This window comes from Spironucleus salmonicida, chromosome 9 (genome assembly GCF_000497125.1).
Source record: "Spironucleus salmonicida strain ATCC 50377 chromosome 9, whole genome shotgun sequence".
Taxonomy (NCBI): domain Eukaryota; phylum Fornicata; order Diplomonadida; family Hexamitidae; genus Spironucleus; species Spironucleus salmonicida.
This window is the reverse complement of record NC_090604.1, coordinates 206,651-225,112: the sequence shown is the minus strand read 5'-3', so window position 1 is coordinate 225,112 and position 18,462 is coordinate 206,651. Positions and strand designations below refer to the sequence as shown.

The 18,462-nt window shown below is 61.1% G+C and overlaps 7 protein-coding genes, 13 non-coding genes and 2 pseudogenes across 20 annotated transcripts; all 22 read left to right on the top strand. All coding sequences in view use genetic code 6, as the record gives it.

Moving 5' to 3' along the window:
• Positions 1-120: 120 nt before the first annotated feature.
• SS50377_28461 (Cysteine-rich membrane protein 2) lies at positions 121-1,347 on the top strand (the record flags this gene model as incomplete). The annotated part of the gene is made up of 1 exon (XM_067912226.1): positions 121-1,347. The coding sequence occupies one exon, from the start codon at positions 121-123 to the stop codon at positions 1,345-1,347; it is 1,227 nt and encodes a 408-aa protein (XP_067760283.1).
• A 431-nt stretch (positions 1,348-1,778) lies between these two features.
• SS50377_r20012 lies at positions 1,779-1,899 on the top strand. The gene has a single exon (XR_010957816.1). It is a non-coding gene; the product is annotated as a 5S ribosomal RNA (ribosomal RNA).
• A 92-nt stretch (positions 1,900-1,991) lies between these two features.
• On the top strand, positions 1,992-2,112 carry SS50377_r20013. The gene has a single exon (XR_010957817.1). It is a non-coding gene; the product is annotated as a 5S ribosomal RNA (ribosomal RNA).
• A 184-nt stretch (positions 2,113-2,296) lies between these two features.
• Positions 2,297-3,523, top strand: SS50377_28460 (Cysteine-rich membrane protein 2; the record flags this gene model as incomplete). Its single annotated transcript, XM_067912225.1, has 1 exon — positions 2,297-3,523. The coding sequence occupies one exon, from the start codon at positions 2,297-2,299 to the stop codon at positions 3,521-3,523; it is 1,227 nt and encodes a 408-aa protein (XP_067760282.1).
• Positions 3,524-3,954: 431 nt separating this feature from the next.
• Positions 3,955-4,075, top strand: SS50377_r20014. Its single transcript, XR_010957818.1, has one exon. It is a non-coding gene; the product is annotated as a 5S ribosomal RNA (ribosomal RNA).
• A 92-nt stretch (positions 4,076-4,167) lies between these two features.
• Positions 4,168-4,288, top strand: SS50377_r20015. The gene has a single exon (XR_010957819.1). It is a non-coding gene; the product is annotated as a 5S ribosomal RNA (ribosomal RNA).
• Positions 4,289-4,472: 184 nt separating this feature from the next.
• On the top strand, positions 4,473-5,699 carry SS50377_28459 (Cysteine-rich membrane protein 2; the record flags this gene model as incomplete). The annotated part of the gene is made up of 1 exon (XM_067912224.1): positions 4,473-5,699. The coding sequence occupies one exon, from the start codon at positions 4,473-4,475 to the stop codon at positions 5,697-5,699; it is 1,227 nt and encodes a 408-aa protein (XP_067760281.1).
• A 431-nt stretch (positions 5,700-6,130) lies between these two features.
• On the top strand, positions 6,131-6,251 carry SS50377_r20016. Its single transcript, XR_010957820.1, has one exon. It is a non-coding gene; the product is annotated as a 5S ribosomal RNA (ribosomal RNA).
• Positions 6,252-6,435: 184 nt separating this feature from the next.
• Positions 6,436-7,662, top strand: SS50377_28458 (Cysteine-rich membrane protein 2; the record flags this gene model as incomplete). The annotated part of the gene is made up of 1 exon (XM_067912223.1): positions 6,436-7,662. The coding sequence occupies one exon, from the start codon at positions 6,436-6,438 to the stop codon at positions 7,660-7,662; it is 1,227 nt and encodes a 408-aa protein (XP_067760280.1).
• Positions 7,663-8,093: 431 nt separating this feature from the next.
• On the top strand, positions 8,094-8,214 carry SS50377_r20017. The gene has a single exon (XR_010957821.1). It is a non-coding gene; the product is annotated as a 5S ribosomal RNA (ribosomal RNA).
• A 184-nt stretch (positions 8,215-8,398) lies between these two features.
• On the top strand, positions 8,399-9,625 carry SS50377_28457 (Cysteine-rich membrane protein 2; the record flags this gene model as incomplete). Its single annotated transcript, XM_067912222.1, has 1 exon — positions 8,399-9,625. One exon carries the CDS (start codon positions 8,399-8,401, stop codon positions 9,623-9,625), a length of 1,227 nt encoding a protein of 408 aa, XP_067760279.1.
• A 431-nt stretch (positions 9,626-10,056) lies between these two features.
• On the top strand, positions 10,057-10,177 carry SS50377_r20018. The gene has a single exon (XR_010957822.1). It is a non-coding gene; the product is annotated as a 5S ribosomal RNA (ribosomal RNA).
• A 92-nt stretch (positions 10,178-10,269) lies between these two features.
• Positions 10,270-10,390, top strand: SS50377_r20019. Its single transcript, XR_010957823.1, has one exon. It is a non-coding gene; the product is annotated as a 5S ribosomal RNA (ribosomal RNA).
• Positions 10,391-10,574: 184 nt separating this feature from the next.
• On the top strand, positions 10,575-11,801 carry SS50377_28456 (Cysteine-rich membrane protein 2; the record flags this gene model as incomplete). The annotated part of the gene is made up of 1 exon (XM_067912221.1): positions 10,575-11,801. The coding sequence occupies one exon, from the start codon at positions 10,575-10,577 to the stop codon at positions 11,799-11,801; it is 1,227 nt and encodes a 408-aa protein (XP_067760278.1).
• A 431-nt stretch (positions 11,802-12,232) lies between these two features.
• Positions 12,233-12,353, top strand: SS50377_r20020. Its single transcript, XR_010957824.1, has one exon. It is a non-coding gene; the product is annotated as a 5S ribosomal RNA (ribosomal RNA).
• Positions 12,354-12,537: 184 nt separating this feature from the next.
• On the top strand, positions 12,538-13,764 carry SS50377_28455 (Cysteine-rich membrane protein 2; the record flags this gene model as incomplete). The annotated part of the gene is made up of 1 exon (XM_067912220.1): positions 12,538-13,764. The coding sequence occupies one exon, from the start codon at positions 12,538-12,540 to the stop codon at positions 13,762-13,764; it is 1,227 nt and encodes a 408-aa protein (XP_067760277.1).
• A 431-nt stretch (positions 13,765-14,195) lies between these two features.
• Positions 14,196-14,316, top strand: SS50377_r20021. The gene has a single exon (XR_010957825.1). It is a non-coding gene; the product is annotated as a 5S ribosomal RNA (ribosomal RNA).
• A 184-nt stretch (positions 14,317-14,500) lies between these two features.
• SS50377_28454 (Cysteine-rich membrane protein 2) lies at positions 14,501-15,726 on the top strand (annotated as a pseudogene).
• A 431-nt stretch (positions 15,727-16,157) lies between these two features.
• On the top strand, positions 16,158-16,278 carry SS50377_r20022. Its single transcript, XR_010957826.1, has one exon. It is a non-coding gene; the product is annotated as a 5S ribosomal RNA (ribosomal RNA).
• Positions 16,279-16,462: 184 nt separating this feature from the next.
• On the top strand, positions 16,463-17,684 carry SS50377_28453 (Cysteine-rich membrane protein 2; annotated as a pseudogene).
• Positions 17,685-18,114: 430 nt separating this feature from the next.
• On the top strand, positions 18,115-18,226 carry SS50377_r20040. The gene has a single exon (XR_010957844.1). It is a non-coding gene; the product is annotated as a 5S ribosomal RNA (ribosomal RNA).
• An 89-nt stretch (positions 18,227-18,315) lies between these two features.
• SS50377_r20039 lies at positions 18,316-18,435 on the top strand. The gene has a single exon (XR_010957843.1). It is a non-coding gene; the product is annotated as a 5S ribosomal RNA (ribosomal RNA).
• The last annotated feature ends 27 nt before the right edge of the window (positions 18,436-18,462 follow it).

Genomic DNA, 18,462 nt, shown 5'->3' with positions numbered 1-18,462 from the left:
CGATGGCGCGGATACCCAAGGCAATCCAACTCCGCTCCACCTATTCTAACTCGGCCCGAAATAGATTATCGGCCTAATACCGTATTATACCCCCGATCCGACCCGCCCACTCCACTACCAATGAGCGCGACCTGCCCGACCAACACCCACCGTGAGAACAACACCTGCATCCCCAACATCAAGAACTGCGAGTTCCAGTACGAGGCCACCTGCATCAACTGCCGCGAGGGCTTCGCCGTCGCCGACAACAAGTGCGTCACCAACCCCGCCCTCTGCTCCGTTCAGGGCATCGACGGCTGCGCCACCTGCAAGCCCGGCCACGTCGAACAGGACGGCAACTGCTTCGCGGCTGTCGCCAACTGCGAGTTCCAGTACGAGGAGAAGTGCGTCGTGTGCAAGGACGGCATGGCCAACGCCGGCAACAAGTGCGTCACCAACCCCGCCTTCTGCGAGACCAACACCCCCGAGGGCTGCATCAGCTGCAAGCCTGGCTACTCCAACACCAACGGCAACTGCTACGCCGGCGTGAAGAACTGCGACTACCAGTACGAGGAGAAGTGTGTCAACTGCCGCGAGGGCTTCGCCGTCATGAACAACACCTGCGTCACCAACCCTTCCCTCTGCGCATCCTCCGATGCCTCCGGCTGCACCACTTGCATCCCAGGCTTCGTCCAGCAGGGCGGCAACTGCTTCGCCGCCGTCGCCAACTGCGACTTCCAGTACGAAGAAAAGTGCGTCGTGTGCAAGGAAGGCCTCGCCGTCCAGGACAACGTATGCGTGCCCAAGCCCAACTCCTGTCAGATCGAGGGCGCCGACGGCTGCCTCGTGTGCCACCCCGGTCACGCCCTCACCAACGGGCTCTGCGTCCCCTGCGCCGAGGGCTGCGCCATCTGCAGCACCTCCGAGTGCCTCGGTTGCGGGCTCGGCTTCTACCTCACCCCAGCCGGGGTCTGTGCCGACGCCAGCTCCTGCGGCTCGGTGAACCCTCCCACGCCTCCACCAGTCGTCCCCGGCGGCATCGCCAACTGCAAGGTCCAGAGCGGCGACTCCTGCAACGAGTGCGAGGTCGGCTTCCGCCAGACCACCACCGGCCAGTGCGCCGCCTGCCCCGAGGGGTGCCTGTCCTGCGACGAGCGCTACTGCGCCGCGTGCAGACCCGGCTACCTCTTCCAGGCCCACCAGTGCGTCGCGCCCGCCAACAGAGCCTCCCAGGCCGCCACCATCGGTGCCGTCCTCGGCGGTGTCGTCGCCCTGACCGCGGTCATCGGTGTCGTGGCCTTCGCCGTGCGCAGCAGGAAGCAGAGAATGCACACCGAGCTCCCCCTCGTGCAGAGGAATGAGATCTGAGTGACCCTACTTGATTTATAGCGCCCTCACGTCCCTCCACTCTAGCTGGCTGATAAGCTATGCTAATGATTTATTTATACGTTTCGGCAGTATTTATTCTATTAATTGCCTAGCCCTAGCATTAGCTTTTACTAACTGCACCTATAACAAAATCTACCAGCAGAGGCTATGCACCCAAGCTAACCAAACGCTAGAAAGGGCAGCCGTCACTTCTCCGTCATCTGCCTTCACAGCGCCTCCCCTAAGTATGCTGTCTCACTCCCACTTCGTAGTGGCTTGGTACGTCCCAACCTTTAGCCACGCACTTTCACCTTGGCTTCCCAGGGCGGTAGCTGAAGCATCTCGTGGCCCACTTCGAGCTAGCGCCTCACGGGAAGCGTCGCAAAGTAACAGCGCGAGGCGCCCCTTCTTTCCGGCCGTCCCAGTACTCTCGATTCGGTCATACAGTCAGTTAAACACCACATCTTGTTCCAAATTGTGAAGTGAAGCCTGACCTGGCAGTATTGAGTACTTCGCTGGGAGACTACGAGGGAAAGAGCTGTGCCGAATTTTATCTTTCTCGCGCACCGCCCGCCTCGGGATGGGCGGGCCCGCTTCCCAGCACCCGCCCAGCGCCCGGGTCCGCGGCCACGCCCCAGTACTCTCGATTCGGTCATACAGTCAGTTAAACACCACATCTTGTTCCAAATTGTGAAGTGAAGCCTGACCTGGCAGTATTGAGTACTTCGCTGGGAGACTACGAGGGAAAGAGCTGTGCCGAATTTTATCTTTCTCGCGCACCGCCCGCCTCGGGATGGGTCCGCCCTTCCACCCGGCCGGGTATTCTGCACGATGGCGCGGATACCCAAGGCAATCCAACTCCGCTCCACCTATTCTAACTCGGCCCGAAATAGATTATCGGCCTAATACCGTATTATACCCCCGATCCGACCCGCCCACTCCACTACCAATGAGCGCGACCTGCCCGACCAACACCCACCGCGAGAACAACACCTGCATCCCCAACATCAAGAACTGCGAGTTCCAGTACGAGGCCACCTGCGTCAACTGCCGCGAGGGCTTCGCCGTCGCCGACAACAAGTGCGTCACCAACCCCGCCCTCTGCTCCGTTCAGGGCATCGACGGCTGCGCCACCTGCAAGCCCGGCCACGTCGAACAGGACGGCAACTGCTTCGCGGCTGTCGCCAACTGCGAGTTCCAGTACGAGGAGAAGTGCGTCGTGTGCAAGGACGGCATGGCCAACGCCGGCAACAAGTGCGTCACCAACCCCGCCTTCTGCGAGACCAACACCCCCGAGGGCTGCATCAGCTGCAAGCCTGGCTACTCCAACACCAACGGCAACTGCTACGCCGGCGTGAAGAACTGCGACTACCAGTACGAGGAGAAGTGTGTCAACTGCCGCGAGGGCTTCGCCGTCATGAACAACACCTGCGTCACCAACCCTTCCCTCTGCGCATCCTCCGATGCCTCCGGCTGCACCACTTGCATCCCAGGCTTCGTCCAGCAGGGCGGCAACTGCTTCGCCGCCGTCGCCAACTGCGACTTCCAGTACGAAGAAAAGTGCGTCGTGTGCAAGGAAGGCCTCGCCGTCCAGGACAACGTATGCGTGCCCAAGCCCAACTCCTGTCAGATCGAGGGCGCCGACGGCTGCCTCGTGTGCCACCCCGGTCACGCCCTCACCAACGGGCTCTGCGTCCCCTGCGCCGAGGGCTGCGCCATCTGCAGCACCTCCGAGTGCCTCGGTTGCGGGCTCGGCTTCTACCTCACCCCAGCCGGGGTCTGTGCCGACGCCAGCTCCTGCGGCTCGGTGAACCCTCCCACGCCTCCACCAGTCGTCCCCGGCGGCATCGCCAACTGCAAGGTCCAGAGCGGCGACTCCTGCAACGAGTGCGAGGTCGGCTTCCGCCAGACCACCACCGGCCAGTGCGCCGCCTGCCCCGAGGGGTGCCTGTCCTGCGACGAGCGCTACTGCGCCGCGTGCAGACCCGGCTACCTCTTCCAGGCCCACCAGTGCGTCGCGCCCGCCAACAGAGCCTCCCAGGCCGCCACCATCGGTGCCGTCCTCGGCGGTGTCGTCGCCCTGACCGCGGTCATCGGTGTCGTGGCCTTCGCCGTGCGCAGCAGGAAGCAGAGAATGCACACCGAGCTCCCCCTCGTGCAGAGGAATGAGATCTGAGTGACCCTACTTGATTTATAGCGCCCTCACGTCCCTCCACTCTAGCTGGCTGATAAGCTATGCTAATGATTTATTTATACGTTTCGGCAGTATTTATTCTATTAATTGCCTAGCCCTAGCATTAGCTTTTACTAACTGCACCTATAACAAAATCTACCAGCAGAGGCTATGCACCCAAGCTAACCAAACGCTAGAAAGGGCAGCCGTCACTTCTCCGTCATCTGCCTTCACAGCGCCTCCCCTAAGTATGCTGTCTCACTCCCACTTCGTAGTGGCTTGGTACGTCCCAACCTTTAGCCACGCACGTTCACCTTGGCTTCCCAGGGCGGTAGCTGAAGCATCTCGTGGCCCACTTCGAGCTAGCGCCTCACGGGAAGCGTCGCAAAGTAACAGCGCGAGGCGCCCCTTCTTTCCGGCCGTCCCAGTACTCTCGATTCGGTCATACAGTCAGTTAAACACCACATCTTGTTCCAAATTGTGAAGTGAAGCCTGACCTGGCAGTATTGAGTACTTCGCTGGGAGACTACGAGGGAAAGAGCTGTGCCGAATTTTATCTTTCTCGCGCACCGCCCGCCTCGGGATGGGCGGGCCCGCTTCCCAGCACCCGCCCAGCGCCCGGGTCCGCGGCCACGCCCCAGTACTCTCGATTCGGTCATACAGTCAGTTAAACACCACATCTTGTTCCAAATTGTGAAGTGAAGCCTGACCTGGCAGTATTGAGTACTTCGCTGGGAGACTACGAGGGAAAGAGCTGTGCCGAATTTTATCTTTCTCGCGCACCGCCCGCCTCGGGATGGGTCCGCCCTTCCACCCGGCCGGGTATTCTGCACGATGGCGCGGATACCCAAGGCAATCCAACTCCGCTCCACCTATTCTAACTCGGCCCGAAATAGATTATCGGCCTAATACCGTATTATACCCCCGATCCGACCCGCCCACTCCACTACCAATGAGCGCGACCTGCCCGACCAACACCCACCGTGAGAACAACACCTGCATCCCCAACATCAAGAACTGCGAGTTCCAGTACGAGGCCACCTGCATCAACTGCCGCGAGGGCTTCGCCGTCGCCGACAACAAGTGCGTCACCAACCCCGCCCTCTGCTCCGTTCAGGGCATCGACGGCTGCGCCACCTGCAAGCCCGGCCACGTCGAACAGGACGGCAACTGCTTCGCGGCTGTCGCCAACTGCGAGTTCCAGTACGAGGAGAAGTGCGTCGTGTGCAAGGACGGCATGGCCAACGCCGGCAACAAGTGCGTCACCAACCCCGCCTTCTGCGAGACCAACACCCCCGAGGGCTGCATCAGCTGCAAGCCTGGCTACTCCAACACCAACGGCAACTGCTACGCCGGCGTGAAGAACTGCGACTACCAGTACGAGGAGAAGTGTGTCAACTGCCGCGAGGGCTTCGCCGTCATGAACAACACCTGCGTCACCAACCCTTCCCTCTGCGCATCCTCCGATGCCTCCGGCTGCACCACTTGCATCCCAGGCTTCGTCCAGCAGGGCGGCAACTGCTTCGCCGCCGTCGCCAACTGCGACTTCCAGTACGAAGAAAAGTGCGTCGTGTGCAAGGAAGGCCTCGCCGTCCAGGACAACGTATGCGTGCCCAAGCCCAACTCCTGTCAGATCGAGGGCGCCGACGGCTGCCTCGTGTGCCACCCCGGTCACGCCCTCACCAACGGGCTCTGCGTCCCCTGCGCCGAGGGCTGCGCCATCTGCAGCACCTCCGAGTGCCTCGGTTGCGGGCTCGGCTTCTACCTCACCCCAGCCGGGGTCTGTGCCGACGCCAGCTCCTGCGGCTCGGTGAACCCTCCCACGCCTCCACCAGTCGTCCCCGGCGGCATCGCCAACTGCAAGGTCCAGAGCGGCGACTCCTGCAGCGAGTGCGAGGTCGGCTTCCGCCAGACCACCACCGGCCAGTGCGCCGCCTGCCCCGAGGGGTGCCTGTCCTGCGACGAGCGCTACTGCGCCGCGTGCAGACCCGGCTACCTCTTCCAGGCCCACCAGTGCGTCGCGCCCGCCAACAGAGCCTCCCAGGCCGCCACCATCGGTGCCGTCCTCGGCGGTGTCGTCGCCCTGACCGCGGTCATCGGTGTCGTGGCCTTCGCCGTGCGCAGCAGGAAGCAGAGAATGCACACCGAGCTCCCCCTCGTGCAGAGGAATGAGATCTGAGTGACCCTACTTGATTTATAGCGCCCTCACGTCCCTCCACTCTAGCTGGCTGATAAGCTATGCTAATGATTTATTTATACGTTTCGGCAGTATTTATTCTATTAATTGCCTAGCCCTAGCATTAGCTTTTACTAACTGCACCTATAACAAAATCTGCCAGCAGAGGCTATGCACCCAAGCTAACCAAACGCTAGAAAGGGCAGCCGTCACTTCTCCGTCATCTGCCTTCACAGCGCCTCCCCTAAGTATGCTGTCTCACTCCCACTTCGTAGTGGCTTGGTACGTCCCAACCTTTAGCCACGCACTTTCACCTTGGCTTCCCAGGGCGGTAGCTGAAGCATCTCGTGGCCCACTTCGAGCTAGCGCCTCACGGGAAGCGTCGCAAAGTAACAGCGCGAGGCGCCCCTTCTTTCCGGCCGTCCCAGTACTCTCGATTCGGTCATACAGTCAGTTAAACACCACATCTTGTTCCAAATTGTGAAGTGAAGCCTGACCTGGCAGTATTGAGTACTTCGCTGGGAGACTACGAGGGAAAGAGCTGTGCCGAATTTTATCTTTCTCGCGCACCGCCCGCCTCGGGATGGGTCCGCCCTTCCACCCGGCCGGGTATTCTGCACGATGGCGCGGATACCCAAGGCAATCCAACTCCGCTCCACCTATTCTAACTCGGCCCGAAATAGATTATCGGCCTAATACCGTATTATACCCCCGATCCGACCCGCCCACTCCACTACCAATGAGCGCGACCTGCCCGACCAACACCCACCGTGAGAACAACACCTGCATCCCCAACATCAAGAACTGCGAGTTCCAGTACGAGGCCACCTGCATCAACTGCCGCGAGGGCTTCGCCGTCGCCGACAACAAGTGCGTCACCAACCCCGCCCTCTGCTCCGTTCAGGGCATCGACGGCTGCGCCACCTGCAAGCCCGGCCACGTCGAACAGGACGGCAACTGCTTCGCGGCTGTCGCCAACTGCGAGTTCCAGTACGAGGAGAAGTGCGTCGTGTGCAAGGACGGCATGGCCAACGCCGGCAACAAGTGCGTCACCAACCCCGCCTTCTGCGAGACCAACACCCCCGAGGGCTGCATCAGCTGCAAGCCTGGCTACTCCAACACCAACGGCAACTGCTACGCCGGCGTGAAGAACTGCGACTACCAGTACGAGGAGAAGTGTGTCAACTGCCGCGAGGGCTTCGCCGTCATGAACAACACCTGCGTCACCAACCCTTCCCTCTGCGCATCCTCCGATGCCTCCGGCTGCACCACTTGCATCCCAGGCTTCGTCCAGCAGGGCGGCAACTGCTTCGCCGCCGTCGCCAACTGCGACTTCCAGTACGAAGAAAAGTGCGTCGTGTGCAAGGAAGGCCTCGCCGTCCAGGACAACGTATGCGTGCCCAAGCCCAACTCCTGTCAGATCGAGGGCGCCGACGGCTGCCTCGTGTGCCACCCCGGTCACGCCCTCACCAACGGGCTCTGCGTCCCCTGCGCCGAGGGCTGCGCCATCTGCAGCACCTCCGAGTGCCTCGGTTGCGGGCTCGGCTTCTACCTCACCCCAGCCGGGGTCTGTGCCGACGCCAGCTCCTGCGGCTCGGTGAACCCTCCCACGCCTCCACCAGTCGTCCCCGGCGGCATCGCCAACTGCAAGGTCCAGAGCGGCGACTCCTGCAACGAGTGCGAGGTCGGCTTCCGCCAGACCACCACCGGCCAGTGCGCCGCCTGCCCCGAGGGGTGCCTGTCCTGCGACGAGCGCTACTGCGCCGCGTGCAGACCCGGCTACCTCTTCCAGGCCCACCAGTGCGTCGCGCCCGCCAACAGAGCCTCCCAGGCCGCCACCATCGGTGCCGTCCTCGGCGGTGTCGTCGCCCTGACCGCGGTCATCGGTGTCGTGGCCTTCGCCGTGCGCAGCAGGAAGCAGAGAATGCACACCGAGCTCCCCCTCGTGCAGAGGAATGAGATCTGAGTGACCCTACTTGATTTATAGCGCCCTCACGTCCCTCCACTCTAGCTGGCTGATAAGCTATGCTAATGATTTATTTATACGTTTCGGCAGTATTTATTCTATTAATTGCCTAGCCCTAGCATTAGCTTTTACTAACTGCACCTATAACAAAATCTACCAGCAGAGGCTATGCACCCAAGCTAACCAAACGCTAGAAAGGGCAGCCGTCACTTCTCCGTCATCTGCCTTCACAGCGCCTCCCCTAAGTATGCTGTCTCACTCCCACTTCGTAGTGGCTTGGTACGTCCCAACCTTTAGCCACGCACTTTCACCTTGGCTTCCCAGGGCGGTAGCTGAAGCATCTCGTGGCCCACTTCGAGCTAGCGCCTCACGGGAAGCGTCGCAAAGTAACAGCGCGAGGCGCCCCTTCTTTCCGGCCGTCCCAGTACTCTCGATTCGGTCATACAGTCAGTTAAACACCACATCTTGTTCCAAATTGTGAAGTGAAGCCTGACCTGGCAGTATTGAGTACTTCGCTGGGAGACTACGAGGGAAAGAGCTGTGCCGAATTTTATCTTTCTCGCGCACCGCCCGCCTCGGGATGGGTCCGCCCTTCCACCCGGCCGGGTATTCTGCACGATGGCGCGGATACCCAAGGCAATCCAACTCCGCTCCACCTATTCTAACTCGGCCCGAAATAGATTATCGGCCTAATACCGTATTATACCCCCGATCCGACCCGCCCACTCCACTACCAATGAGCGCGACCTGCCCGACCAACACCCACCGCGAGAACAACACCTGCATCCCCAACATCAAGAACTGCGAGTTCCAGTACGAGGCCACCTGCGTCAACTGCCGCGAGGGCTTCGCCGTCGCCGACAACAAGTGCGTCACCAACCCCGCCCTCTGCTCCGTTCAGGGCATCGACGGCTGCGCCACCTGCAAGCCCGGCCACGTCGAACAGGACGGCAACTGCTTCGCGGCTGTCGCCAACTGCGAGTTCCAGTACGAGGAGAAGTGCGTCGTGTGCAAGGACGGCATGGCCAACGCCGGCAACAAGTGCGTCACCAACCCCGCCTTCTGCGAGACCAACACCCCCGAGGGCTGCATCAGCTGCAAGCCTGGCTACTCCAACACCAACGGCAACTGCTACGCCGGCGTGAAGAACTGCGACTACCAGTACGAGGAGAAGTGTGTCAACTGCCGCGAGGGCTTCGCCGTCATGAACAACACCTGCGTCACCAACCCTTCCCTCTGCGCATCCTCCGATGCCTCCGGCTGCACCACTTGCATCCCAGGCTTCGTCCAGCAGGGCGGCAACTGCTTCGCCGCCGTCGCCAACTGCGACTTCCAGTACGAAGAAAAGTGCGTCGTGTGCAAGGAAGGCCTCGCCGTCCAGGACAACGTATGCGTGCCCAAGCCCAACTCCTGTCAGATCGAGGGCGCCGACGGCTGCCTCGTGTGCCACCCCGGTCACGCCCTCACCAACGGGCTCTGCGTCCCCTGCGCCGAGGGCTGCGCCATCTGCAGCACCTCCGAGTGCCTCGGTTGCGGGCTCGGCTTCTACCTCACCCCAGCCGGGGTCTGTGCCGACGCCAGCTCCTGCGGCTCGGTGAACCCTCCCACGCCTCCACCAGTCGTCCCCGGCGGCATCGCCAACTGCAAGGTCCAGAGCGGCGACTCCTGCAACGAGTGCGAGGTCGGCTTCCGCCAGACCACCACCGGCCAGTGCGCCGCCTGCCCCGAGGGGTGCCTGTCCTGCGACGAGCGCTACTGCGCCGCGTGCAGACCCGGCTACCTCTTCCAGGCCCACCAGTGCGTCGCGCCCGCCAACAGAGCCTCCCAGGCCGCCACCATCGGTGCCGTCCTCGGCGGTGTCGTCGCCCTGACCGCGGTCATCGGTGTCGTGGCCTTCGCCGTGCGCAGCAGGAAGCAGAGAATGCACACCGAGCTCCCCCTCGTGCAGAGGAATGAGATCTGAGTGACCCTACTTGATTTATAGCGCCCTCACGTCCCTCCACTCTAGCTGGCTGATAAGCTATGCTAATGATTTATTTATACGTTTCGGCAGTATTTATTCTATTAATTGCCTAGCCCTAGCATTAGCTTTTACTAACTGCACCTATAACAAAATCTACCAGCAGAGGCTATGCACCCAAGCTAACCAAACGCTAGAAAGGGCAGCCGTCACTTCTCCGTCATCTGCCTTCACAGCGCCTCCCCTAAGTATGCTGTCTCACTCCCACTTCGTAGTGGCTTGGTACGTCCCAACCTTTAGCCACGCACGTTCACCTTGGCTTCCCAGGGCGGTAGCTGAAGCATCTCGTGGCCCACTTCGAGCTAGCGCCTCACGGGAAGCGTCGCAAAGTAACAGCGCGAGGCGCCCCTTCTTTCCGGCCGTCCCAGTACTCTCGATTCGGTCATACAGTCAGTTAAACACCACATCTTGTTCCAAATTGTGAAGTGAAGCCTGACCTGGCAGTATTGAGTACTTCGCTGGGAGACTACGAGGGAAAGAGCTGTGCCGAATTTTATCTTTCTCGCGCACCGCCCGCCTCGGGATGGGCGGGCCCGCTTCCCAGCACCCGCCCAGCGCCCGGGTCCGCGGCCACGCCCCAGTACTCTCGATTCGGTCATACAGTCAGTTAAACACCACATCTTGTTCCAAATTGTGAAGTGAAGCCTGACCTGGCAGTATTGAGTACTTCGCTGGGAGACTACGAGGGAAAGAGCTGTGCCGAATTTTATCTTTCTCGCGCACCGCCCGCCTCGGGATGGGTCCGCCCTTCCACCCGGCCGGGTATTCTGCACGATGGCGCGGATACCCAAGGCAATCCAACTCCGCTCCACCTATTCTAACTCGGCCCGAAATAGATTATCGGCCTAATACCGTATTATACCCCCGATCCGACCCGCCCACTCCACTACCAATGAGCGCGACCTGCCCGACCAACACCCACCGCGAGAACAACACCTGCATCCCCAACATCAAGAACTGCGAGTTCCAGTACGAGGCCACCTGCATCAACTGCCGCGAGGGCTTCGCCGTCGCCGACAACAAGTGCGTCACCAACCCCGCCCTCTGCTCCGTTCAGGGCATCGACGGCTGCGCCACCTGCAAGCCCGGCCACGTCGAACAGGACGGCAACTGCTTCGCGGCTGTCGCCAACTGCGAGTTCCAGTACGAGGAGAAGTGCGTCGTGTGCAAGGACGGCATGGCCAACGCCGGCAACAAGTGCGTCACCAACCCCGCCTTCTGCGAGACCAACACCCCCGAGGGCTGCATCAGCTGCAAGCCTGGCTACTCCAACACCAACGGCAACTGCTACGCCGGCGTGAAGAACTGCGACTACCAGTACGAGGAGAAGTGTGTCAACTGCCGCGAGGGCTTCGCCGTCATGAACAACACCTGCGTCACCAACCCTTCCCTCTGCGCATCCTCCGATGCCTCCGGCTGCACCACTTGCATCCCAGGCTTCGTCCAGCAGGGCGGCAACTGCTTCGCCGCCGTCGCCAACTGCGACTTCCAGTACGAAGAAAAGTGCGTCGTGTGCAAGGAAGGCCTCGCCGTCCAGGACAACGTATGCGTGCCCAAGCCCAACTCCTGCCAGATCGAGGGCGCCGACGGCTGCCTCGTGTGCCACCCCGGTCACGCCCTCACCAACGGGCTCTGCGTCCCCTGCGCCGAGGGCTGCGCCATCTGCAGCACCTCCGAGTGCCTCGGTTGCGGGCTCGGCTTCTACCTCACCCCAGCCGGGGTCTGTGCCGACGCCAGCTCCTGCGGCTCGGTGAACCCTCCCACGCCTCCACCAGTCGTCCCCGGCGGCATCGCCAACTGCAAGGTCCAGAGCGGCGACTCCTGCAGCGAGTGCGAGGTCGGCTTCCGCCAGACCACCACCGGCCAGTGCGCCGCCTGCCCCGAGGGGTGCCTGTCCTGCGACGAGCGCTACTGCGCCGCGTGCAGACCCGGCTACCTCTTCCAGGCCCACCAGTGCGTCGCGCCCGCCAACAGAGCCTCCCAGGCCGCCACCATCGGTGCCGTCCTCGGCGGTGTCGTCGCCCTGACCGCGGTCATCGGTGTCGTGGCCTTCGCCGTGCGCAGCAGGAAGCAGAGAATGCACACCGAGCTCCCCCTCGTGCAGAGGAATGAGATCTGAGTGACCCTACTTGATTTATAGCGCCCTCACGTCCCTCCACTCTAGCTGGCTGATAAGCTATGCTAATGATTTATTTATACGTTTCGGCAGTATTTATTCTATTAATTGCCTAGCCCTAGCATTAGCTTTTACTAACTGCACCTATAACAAAATCTACCAGCAGAGGCTATGCACCCAAGCTAACCAAACGCTAGAAAGGGCAGCCGTCACTTCTCCGTCATCTGCCTTCACAGCGCCTCCCCTAAGTATGCTGTCTCACTCCCACTTCGTAGTGGCTTGGTACGTCCCAAACTTTAGCCACGCACTTTCACCTTGGCTTCCCAGGGCGGTAGCTGAAGCATCTCGTGGCCCACTTCGAGCTAGCGCCTCACGGGAAGCGTCGCAAAGTAACAGCGCGAGGCGCCCCTTCTTTCCGGCCGTCCCAGTACTCTCGATTCGGTCATACAGTCAGTTAAACACCACATCTTGTTCCAAATTGTGAAGTGAAGCCTGACCTGGCAGTATTGAGTACTTCGCTGGGAGACTACGAGGGAAAGAGCTGTGCCGAATTTTATCTTTCTCGCGCACCGCCCGCCTCGGGATGGGTCCGCCCTTCCACCCGGCCGGGTATTCTGCACGATGGCGCGGATACCCAAGGCAATCCAACTCCGCTCCACCTATTCTAACTCGGCCCGAAATAGATTATCGGCCTAATACCGTATTATACCCCCGATCCGACCCGCCCACTCCACTACCAATGAGCGCGACCTGCCCGACCAACACCCACCGTGAGAACAACACCTGCATCCCCAACATCAAGAACTGCGCGTTCCAGTACGAGGCCACCTGCATCAACTGCCGCGAGGGCTTCGCCGTCGCCGACAACAAGTGCGTCACCAACCCCGCCCTCTGCTCCGTTCAGGGCATCGACGGCTGCGCCACCTGCAAGCCCGGCCACGTCGAACAGGACGGCAACTGCTTCGCGGCTGTCGCCAACTGCGAGTTCCAGTACGAGGAGAAGTGCGTCGTGTGCAAGGACGGCATGGCCAACGCCGGCAACAAGTGCGTCACCAACCCCGCCTTCTGCGAGACCAACACCCCCGAGGGCTGCATCAGCTGCAAGCCTGGCTACTCCAACACCAACGGCAACTGCTACGCCGGCGTGAAGAACTGCGACTACCAGTACGAGGAGAAGTGTGTCAACTGCCGCGAGGGCTTCGCCGTCATGAACAACACCTGCGTCACCAACCCTTCCCTCTGCGCATCCTCCGATGCCTCCGGCTGCACCACTTGCATCCCAGGCTTCGTCCAGCAGGGCGGCAACTGCTTCGCCGCCGTCGCCAACTGCGACTTCCAGTACGAAGAAAAGTGCGTCGTGTGCAAGGAAGGCCTCGCCGTCCAGGACAACGTATGCGTGCCCAAGCCCAACTCCTGCCAGATCGAGGGCGCCGACGGCTGCCTCGTGTGCCACCCCGGTCACGCCCTCACCAACGGGCTCTGCGTCCCCTGCGCCGAGGGCTGCGCCATCTGCAGCACCTCCGAGTGCCTCGGTTGCGGGCTCGGCTTCTACCTCACCCCAGCCGGGGTCTGTGCCGACGCCAGCTCCTGCGGCTCGGTGAACCCTCCCACGCCTCCACCAGTCGTCCCCGGCGGCATCGCCAACTGCAAGGTCCAGAGCGGCGACTCCTGCAGCGAGTGCGAGGTCGGCTTCCGCCAGACCACCACCGGCCAGTGCGCCGCCTGCCCCGAGGGGTGCCTGTCCTGCGACGAGCGCTACTGCGCCGCGTGCAGACCCGGCTACCTCTTCCAGGCCCACCAGTGCGTCGCGCCCGCCAACAGAGCCTCCCAGGCCGCCACCATCGGTGCCGTCCTCGGCGGTGTCGTCGCCCTGACCGCGGTCATCGGTGTCGTGGCCTTCGCCGTGCGCAGCAGGAAGCAGAGAATGCACACCGAGCTCCCCCTCGTGCAGAGGAATGAGATCTGAGTGACCCTACTTGATTTATAGCGCCCTCACGTCCCTCCACTCTAGCTGGCTGATAAGCTATGCTAATGATTTATTTATACGTTTCGGCAGTATTTATTCTATTAATTGCCTAGCCCTAGCATTAGCTTTTACTAACTGCACCTATAACAAAATCTACCAGCAGAGGCTATGCACCCAAGCTAACCAAACGCTAGAAAGGGCAGCCGTCACTTCTCCGTCATCTGCCTTCACAGCGCCTCCCCTAAGTATGCTGTCTCACTCCCACTTCGTAGTGGCTTGGTACGTCCCAAACTTTAGCCACGCACTTTCACCTTGGCTTCCCAGGGCGGTAGCTGAAGCATCTCGTGGCCCACTTCGAGCTAGCGCCTCACGGGAAGCGTCGCAAAGTAACAGCGCGAGGCGCCCCTTCTTTCCGGCCGTCCCAGTACTCTCGATTCGGTCATACAGTCAGTTAAACACCACATCTTGTTCCAAATTGTGAAGTGAAGCCTGACCTGGCAGTATTGAGTACTTCGCTGGGAGACTACGAGGGAAAGAGCTGTGCCGAATTTTATCTTTCTCGCGCACCGCCCGCCTCGGGATGGGTCCGCCCTTCCACCCGGCCGGGTATTCTGCACGATGGCGCGGATACCCAAGGCAATCCAACTCCGCTCCACCTATTCTAACTCGGCCCGAAATAGATTATCGGCCTAATACCGTATTATACCCCCGATCCGACCCGCCCACTCCACTACCAATGAGCGCGACCTGCCCGACCAACACCCACCGTGAGAACAACACCTGCATCCCCAACATCAAGAACTGCGAGTTCCAGTACGAGGCCACCTGCGTCAACTGCCGCGAGGGCTTCGCCGTCGCCGACAACAAGTGCGTCACCAACCCCGCCCTCTGCTCCGTTCAGGGCATCGACGGCTGCGCCACCTGCAAGCCCGGCCACGTCGAACAGGACGGCAACTGCTTCGCGGCTGTCGCCAACTGCGAGTTCCAGTACGAGGAGAAGTGCGTCGTGTGCAAGGACGGCATGGCCAACGCCGGCAACAAGTGCGTCACCAACCCCGCCTTCTGCGAGACCAACACCCCCGAGGGCTGCATCAGCTGCAAGCCTGGCTACTCCAACACCAACGGCAACTGCTTCGCCGGCGTGAAGAACTGCGACTTCCAGTACGAGGAGAAGTGTGTCAACTGCCGCGAGGGCTTCGCCGTCATGAACAACACCTGCGTCACCAACCCTTCCCTCTGCGCATCCTCCGATGCCTCCGGCTGCACCACTTGCATCCCAGGCTTCGTCCAGCAGGGCGGCAACTGCTTCGCCGCCGTCGCCAACTGCGACTTCCAGTACGAAGAAAAGTGCGTCGTGTGCAAGGAAGGCCTCGCCGTCCAGGACAACGTATGCGTGCCCAAGCCCAACTCCTGCCAGATCGAGGGCGCCGACGGCTGCCTCGTGTGCCACCCCGGTCACGCCCTCACCAACGGGCTCTGCGTCCCCTGCGCCGAGGGCTGCGCCATCTGCAGCACTCCGAGTGCCTCGGTTGCGGGCTCGGCTTCTACCTCACCCCAGCCGGGGTCTGTGCCGACGCCAGCTCCTGCGGCTCGGTGAACCCTCCCACGCCTCCACCAGTCGTCCCCGGCGGCATCGCCAACTGCAAGGTCCAGAGCGGCGACTCCTGCAGCGAGTGCGAGGTCGGCTTCCGCCAGACCACCACCGGCCAGTGCGCCGCCTGCCCCGAGGGGTGCCTGTCCTGCGACGAGCGCTACTGCGCCGCGTGCAGACCCGGCTACCTCTTCCAGGCCCACCAGTGCGTCGCGCCCGCCAACAGAGCCTCCCAGGCCGCCACCATCGGTGCCGTCCTCGGCGGTGTCGTCGCCCTGACCGCGGTCATCGGTGTCGTGGCCTTCGCCGTGCGCAGCAGGAAGCAGAGAATGCACACCGAGCTCCCCCTCGTGCAGAGGAATGAGATCTGAGTGACCCTACTTGATTTATAGCGCCCTCACGTCCCTCCACTCTAGCTGGCTGATAAGCTATGCTAATGATTTATTTATACGTTTCGGCAGTATTTATTCTATTAATTGCCTAGCCCTAGCATTAGCTTTTACTAACTGCACCTATAACAAAATCTGCCAGCAGAGGCTATGCACCGAAGCTAACCAAACGCTAGAAAGGGCAGCCGTCACTTCTCCGTCATCTGCCTTCACAGCGCCTCCCCTAAGTATGCTGTCTCACTCCCACTTCGTAGTGGCTTGGTACGTCCCAAACTTTAGCCACGCACTTTCACCTTGGCTTCCCAGGGCGGTAGCTGAAGCATCTCGTGGCCCACTTCGAGCTAGCGCCTCACGGGAAGCGTCGCAAAGTAACAGCGCGAGGCGCCCCTTCTTTCCGGCCGTCCCAGTACTCTCGATTCGGTCATACAGTCAGTTAAACACCACATCTTGTTCCAAATTGTGAAGTGAAGCCTGACCTGGCAGTATTGAGTACTTCGCTGGGAGACTACGAGGGAAAGAGCTGTGCCGAATTTTATCTTTCTCGCGCACCGCCCGCCTCGGGATGGGTCCGCCCTTCCACCCGGCCGGGTATTCTGCACGATGGCGCGGATACCCAAGGCAATCCAACTCCGCTCCACCTATTCTAACTCGGCCCGAAATAGATTATCGGCCTAATACCGTATTATACCCCCGATCCGACCCGCCCACTCCACTACCAATGAGCGCGACCTGCCCGACCAACACCCACCGTGAGAACAACACCTGCATCCCCAACATCAAGAACTGCGAGTTCCAGTACGAGGCCACCTGCGTCAACTGCCGCGAGGGCTTCGCCGTCGCCGACAACAAGTGCGTCACCAACCCCGCCCTCTGCTCCGTTCAGGGCATCGACGGCTGCGCCACCTGCAAGCCCGGCCACGTCGAACAGGACGGCAACTGCTTCGCGGCTGTCGCCAACTGCGAGTTCCAGTACGAGGAGAAGTGCGTCGTGTGCAAGGACGGCATGGCCAACGCCGGCAACAAGTGCGTCACCAACCCCGCCTTCTGCGAGACCAACACCCCGAGGGCTGCATCAGCTGCAAGCCTGGCTACTCCAACACCAACGGCAACTGCTTCGCCGGCGTGAAGAACTGCGACTTCCAGTACGAGGAGAAGTGTGTCAACTGCCGCGAGGGCTTCGCCGTCATGAACAACACCTGCGTCACCAACCCTTCCCTCTGCGCATCCTCCGATGCCTCCGGCTGCACCACTTGCATCCCAGGCTTCGTCAGCAGGCGGCAACTGCTTCGCCGCCGTCGCCAACTGCGACTTCCAGTACGAAGAAAAGTGCGTCGTGTGCAAGGAAGGCCTCGCCGTCCAGGACAACGTATGCGTGCCCAAGCCCAACTCCTGTCAGATCGAGGGCGCCGACGGCTGCCTCGTGTGCCACCCCGGTCACGCCCTCACCAACGGGCTCTGCGTCCCCTGCGCCGAGGCTGCGCCATCTGCAGCACCTCCGAGTGCCTCGGTTGCGGGCTCGGCTTCTACCTCACCCCAGCCGGGGTCTGTGCCGACGCCAGCTCCTGCGGCTCGGTGAACCCTCCCACGCCTCCACCAGTCGTCCCCGGCGGCATCGCCAACTGCAAGGTCCAGAGCGGCGACTCCTGCAACGAGTGCGAGGTCGGCTTCCGCCAGACCACCACCGGCCAGTGCGCCGCCTGCCCCGAGGGGTGCCTGTCCTGCGACGAGCGCTACTGCGCCGCGTGCAGACCCGGCTACCTCTTCCAGGCCACCAGTGCGTCGCGCCCGCCAACAGAGCCTCCCAGGCCGCCACCATCGGTGCCGTCCTCGGCGGTGTCGTCGCCCTGACCGCGGTCATCGGTGTCGTGGCCTTCGCCGTGCGCAGCAGGAAGCAGAGAATGCACACCGAGCTCCCCCTCGTGCAGAGGAATGAGATCTGAGTGACCCTACTTGATTTATAGCGCCCTCACGTCCCTCCACTCTAGCTGGCTGATAAGCTATGCTAATGATTTATTTATACGTTTCGGCAGTATTTATTCTATTAATTGCCTAGCCCTAGCATTAGCTTTTACTAACTGCACCTATAACAAAATCTACCAGCAGAGGCTATGCACCCAAGCTAACCAAACGCTAGAAAGGGCAGCCGTCACTTCTCCGTCATCTGCCTTCACAGCGCCTCCCCTAAGTATGCTGTCTCACTCCCACTTCGTAGTGGCTTGGTACGTCCCAACCTTTAGCCACGCACTTTCACCTTGGCTTCCCAGGGCGGTAGCTGAAGCATCTCGTGGCCCACTTCGAGCTAGCGCCTCACGGGAGCGTCGCAAAGTAACAGCGCGAGGCGCCCCTTCTTTCCGGCCGTCCCAGTACTCTCGATTCGGTCATACAGTCAGTTAAACACCACATCTTGTTCCAAATTGTGAAGTGAAGCCTGACCTGGCAGTATTGAGTACTTCGCTGGGAGACTACAGCTGTGCCGAATTTTATCTTTCTCGCGCACCGCCCGCCTCGGGATGGGCGGCCCGCTTCCAGCACCCGCCCAGCGCCCGGGTCCGCGCCACGCCCCAGTACTCTCGATTCGGTCATACAGTCAGTTAAACACCACATCTTGTTCCAAATTGTGAAGTGAAGCCTGACCTGCAGTATTGAGTACTTCGCTGGGAGACTACGAGGGAAAGAGCTGTGCCGAATTTTATCTTTCTCGCGCACCGCCCGCCTCGG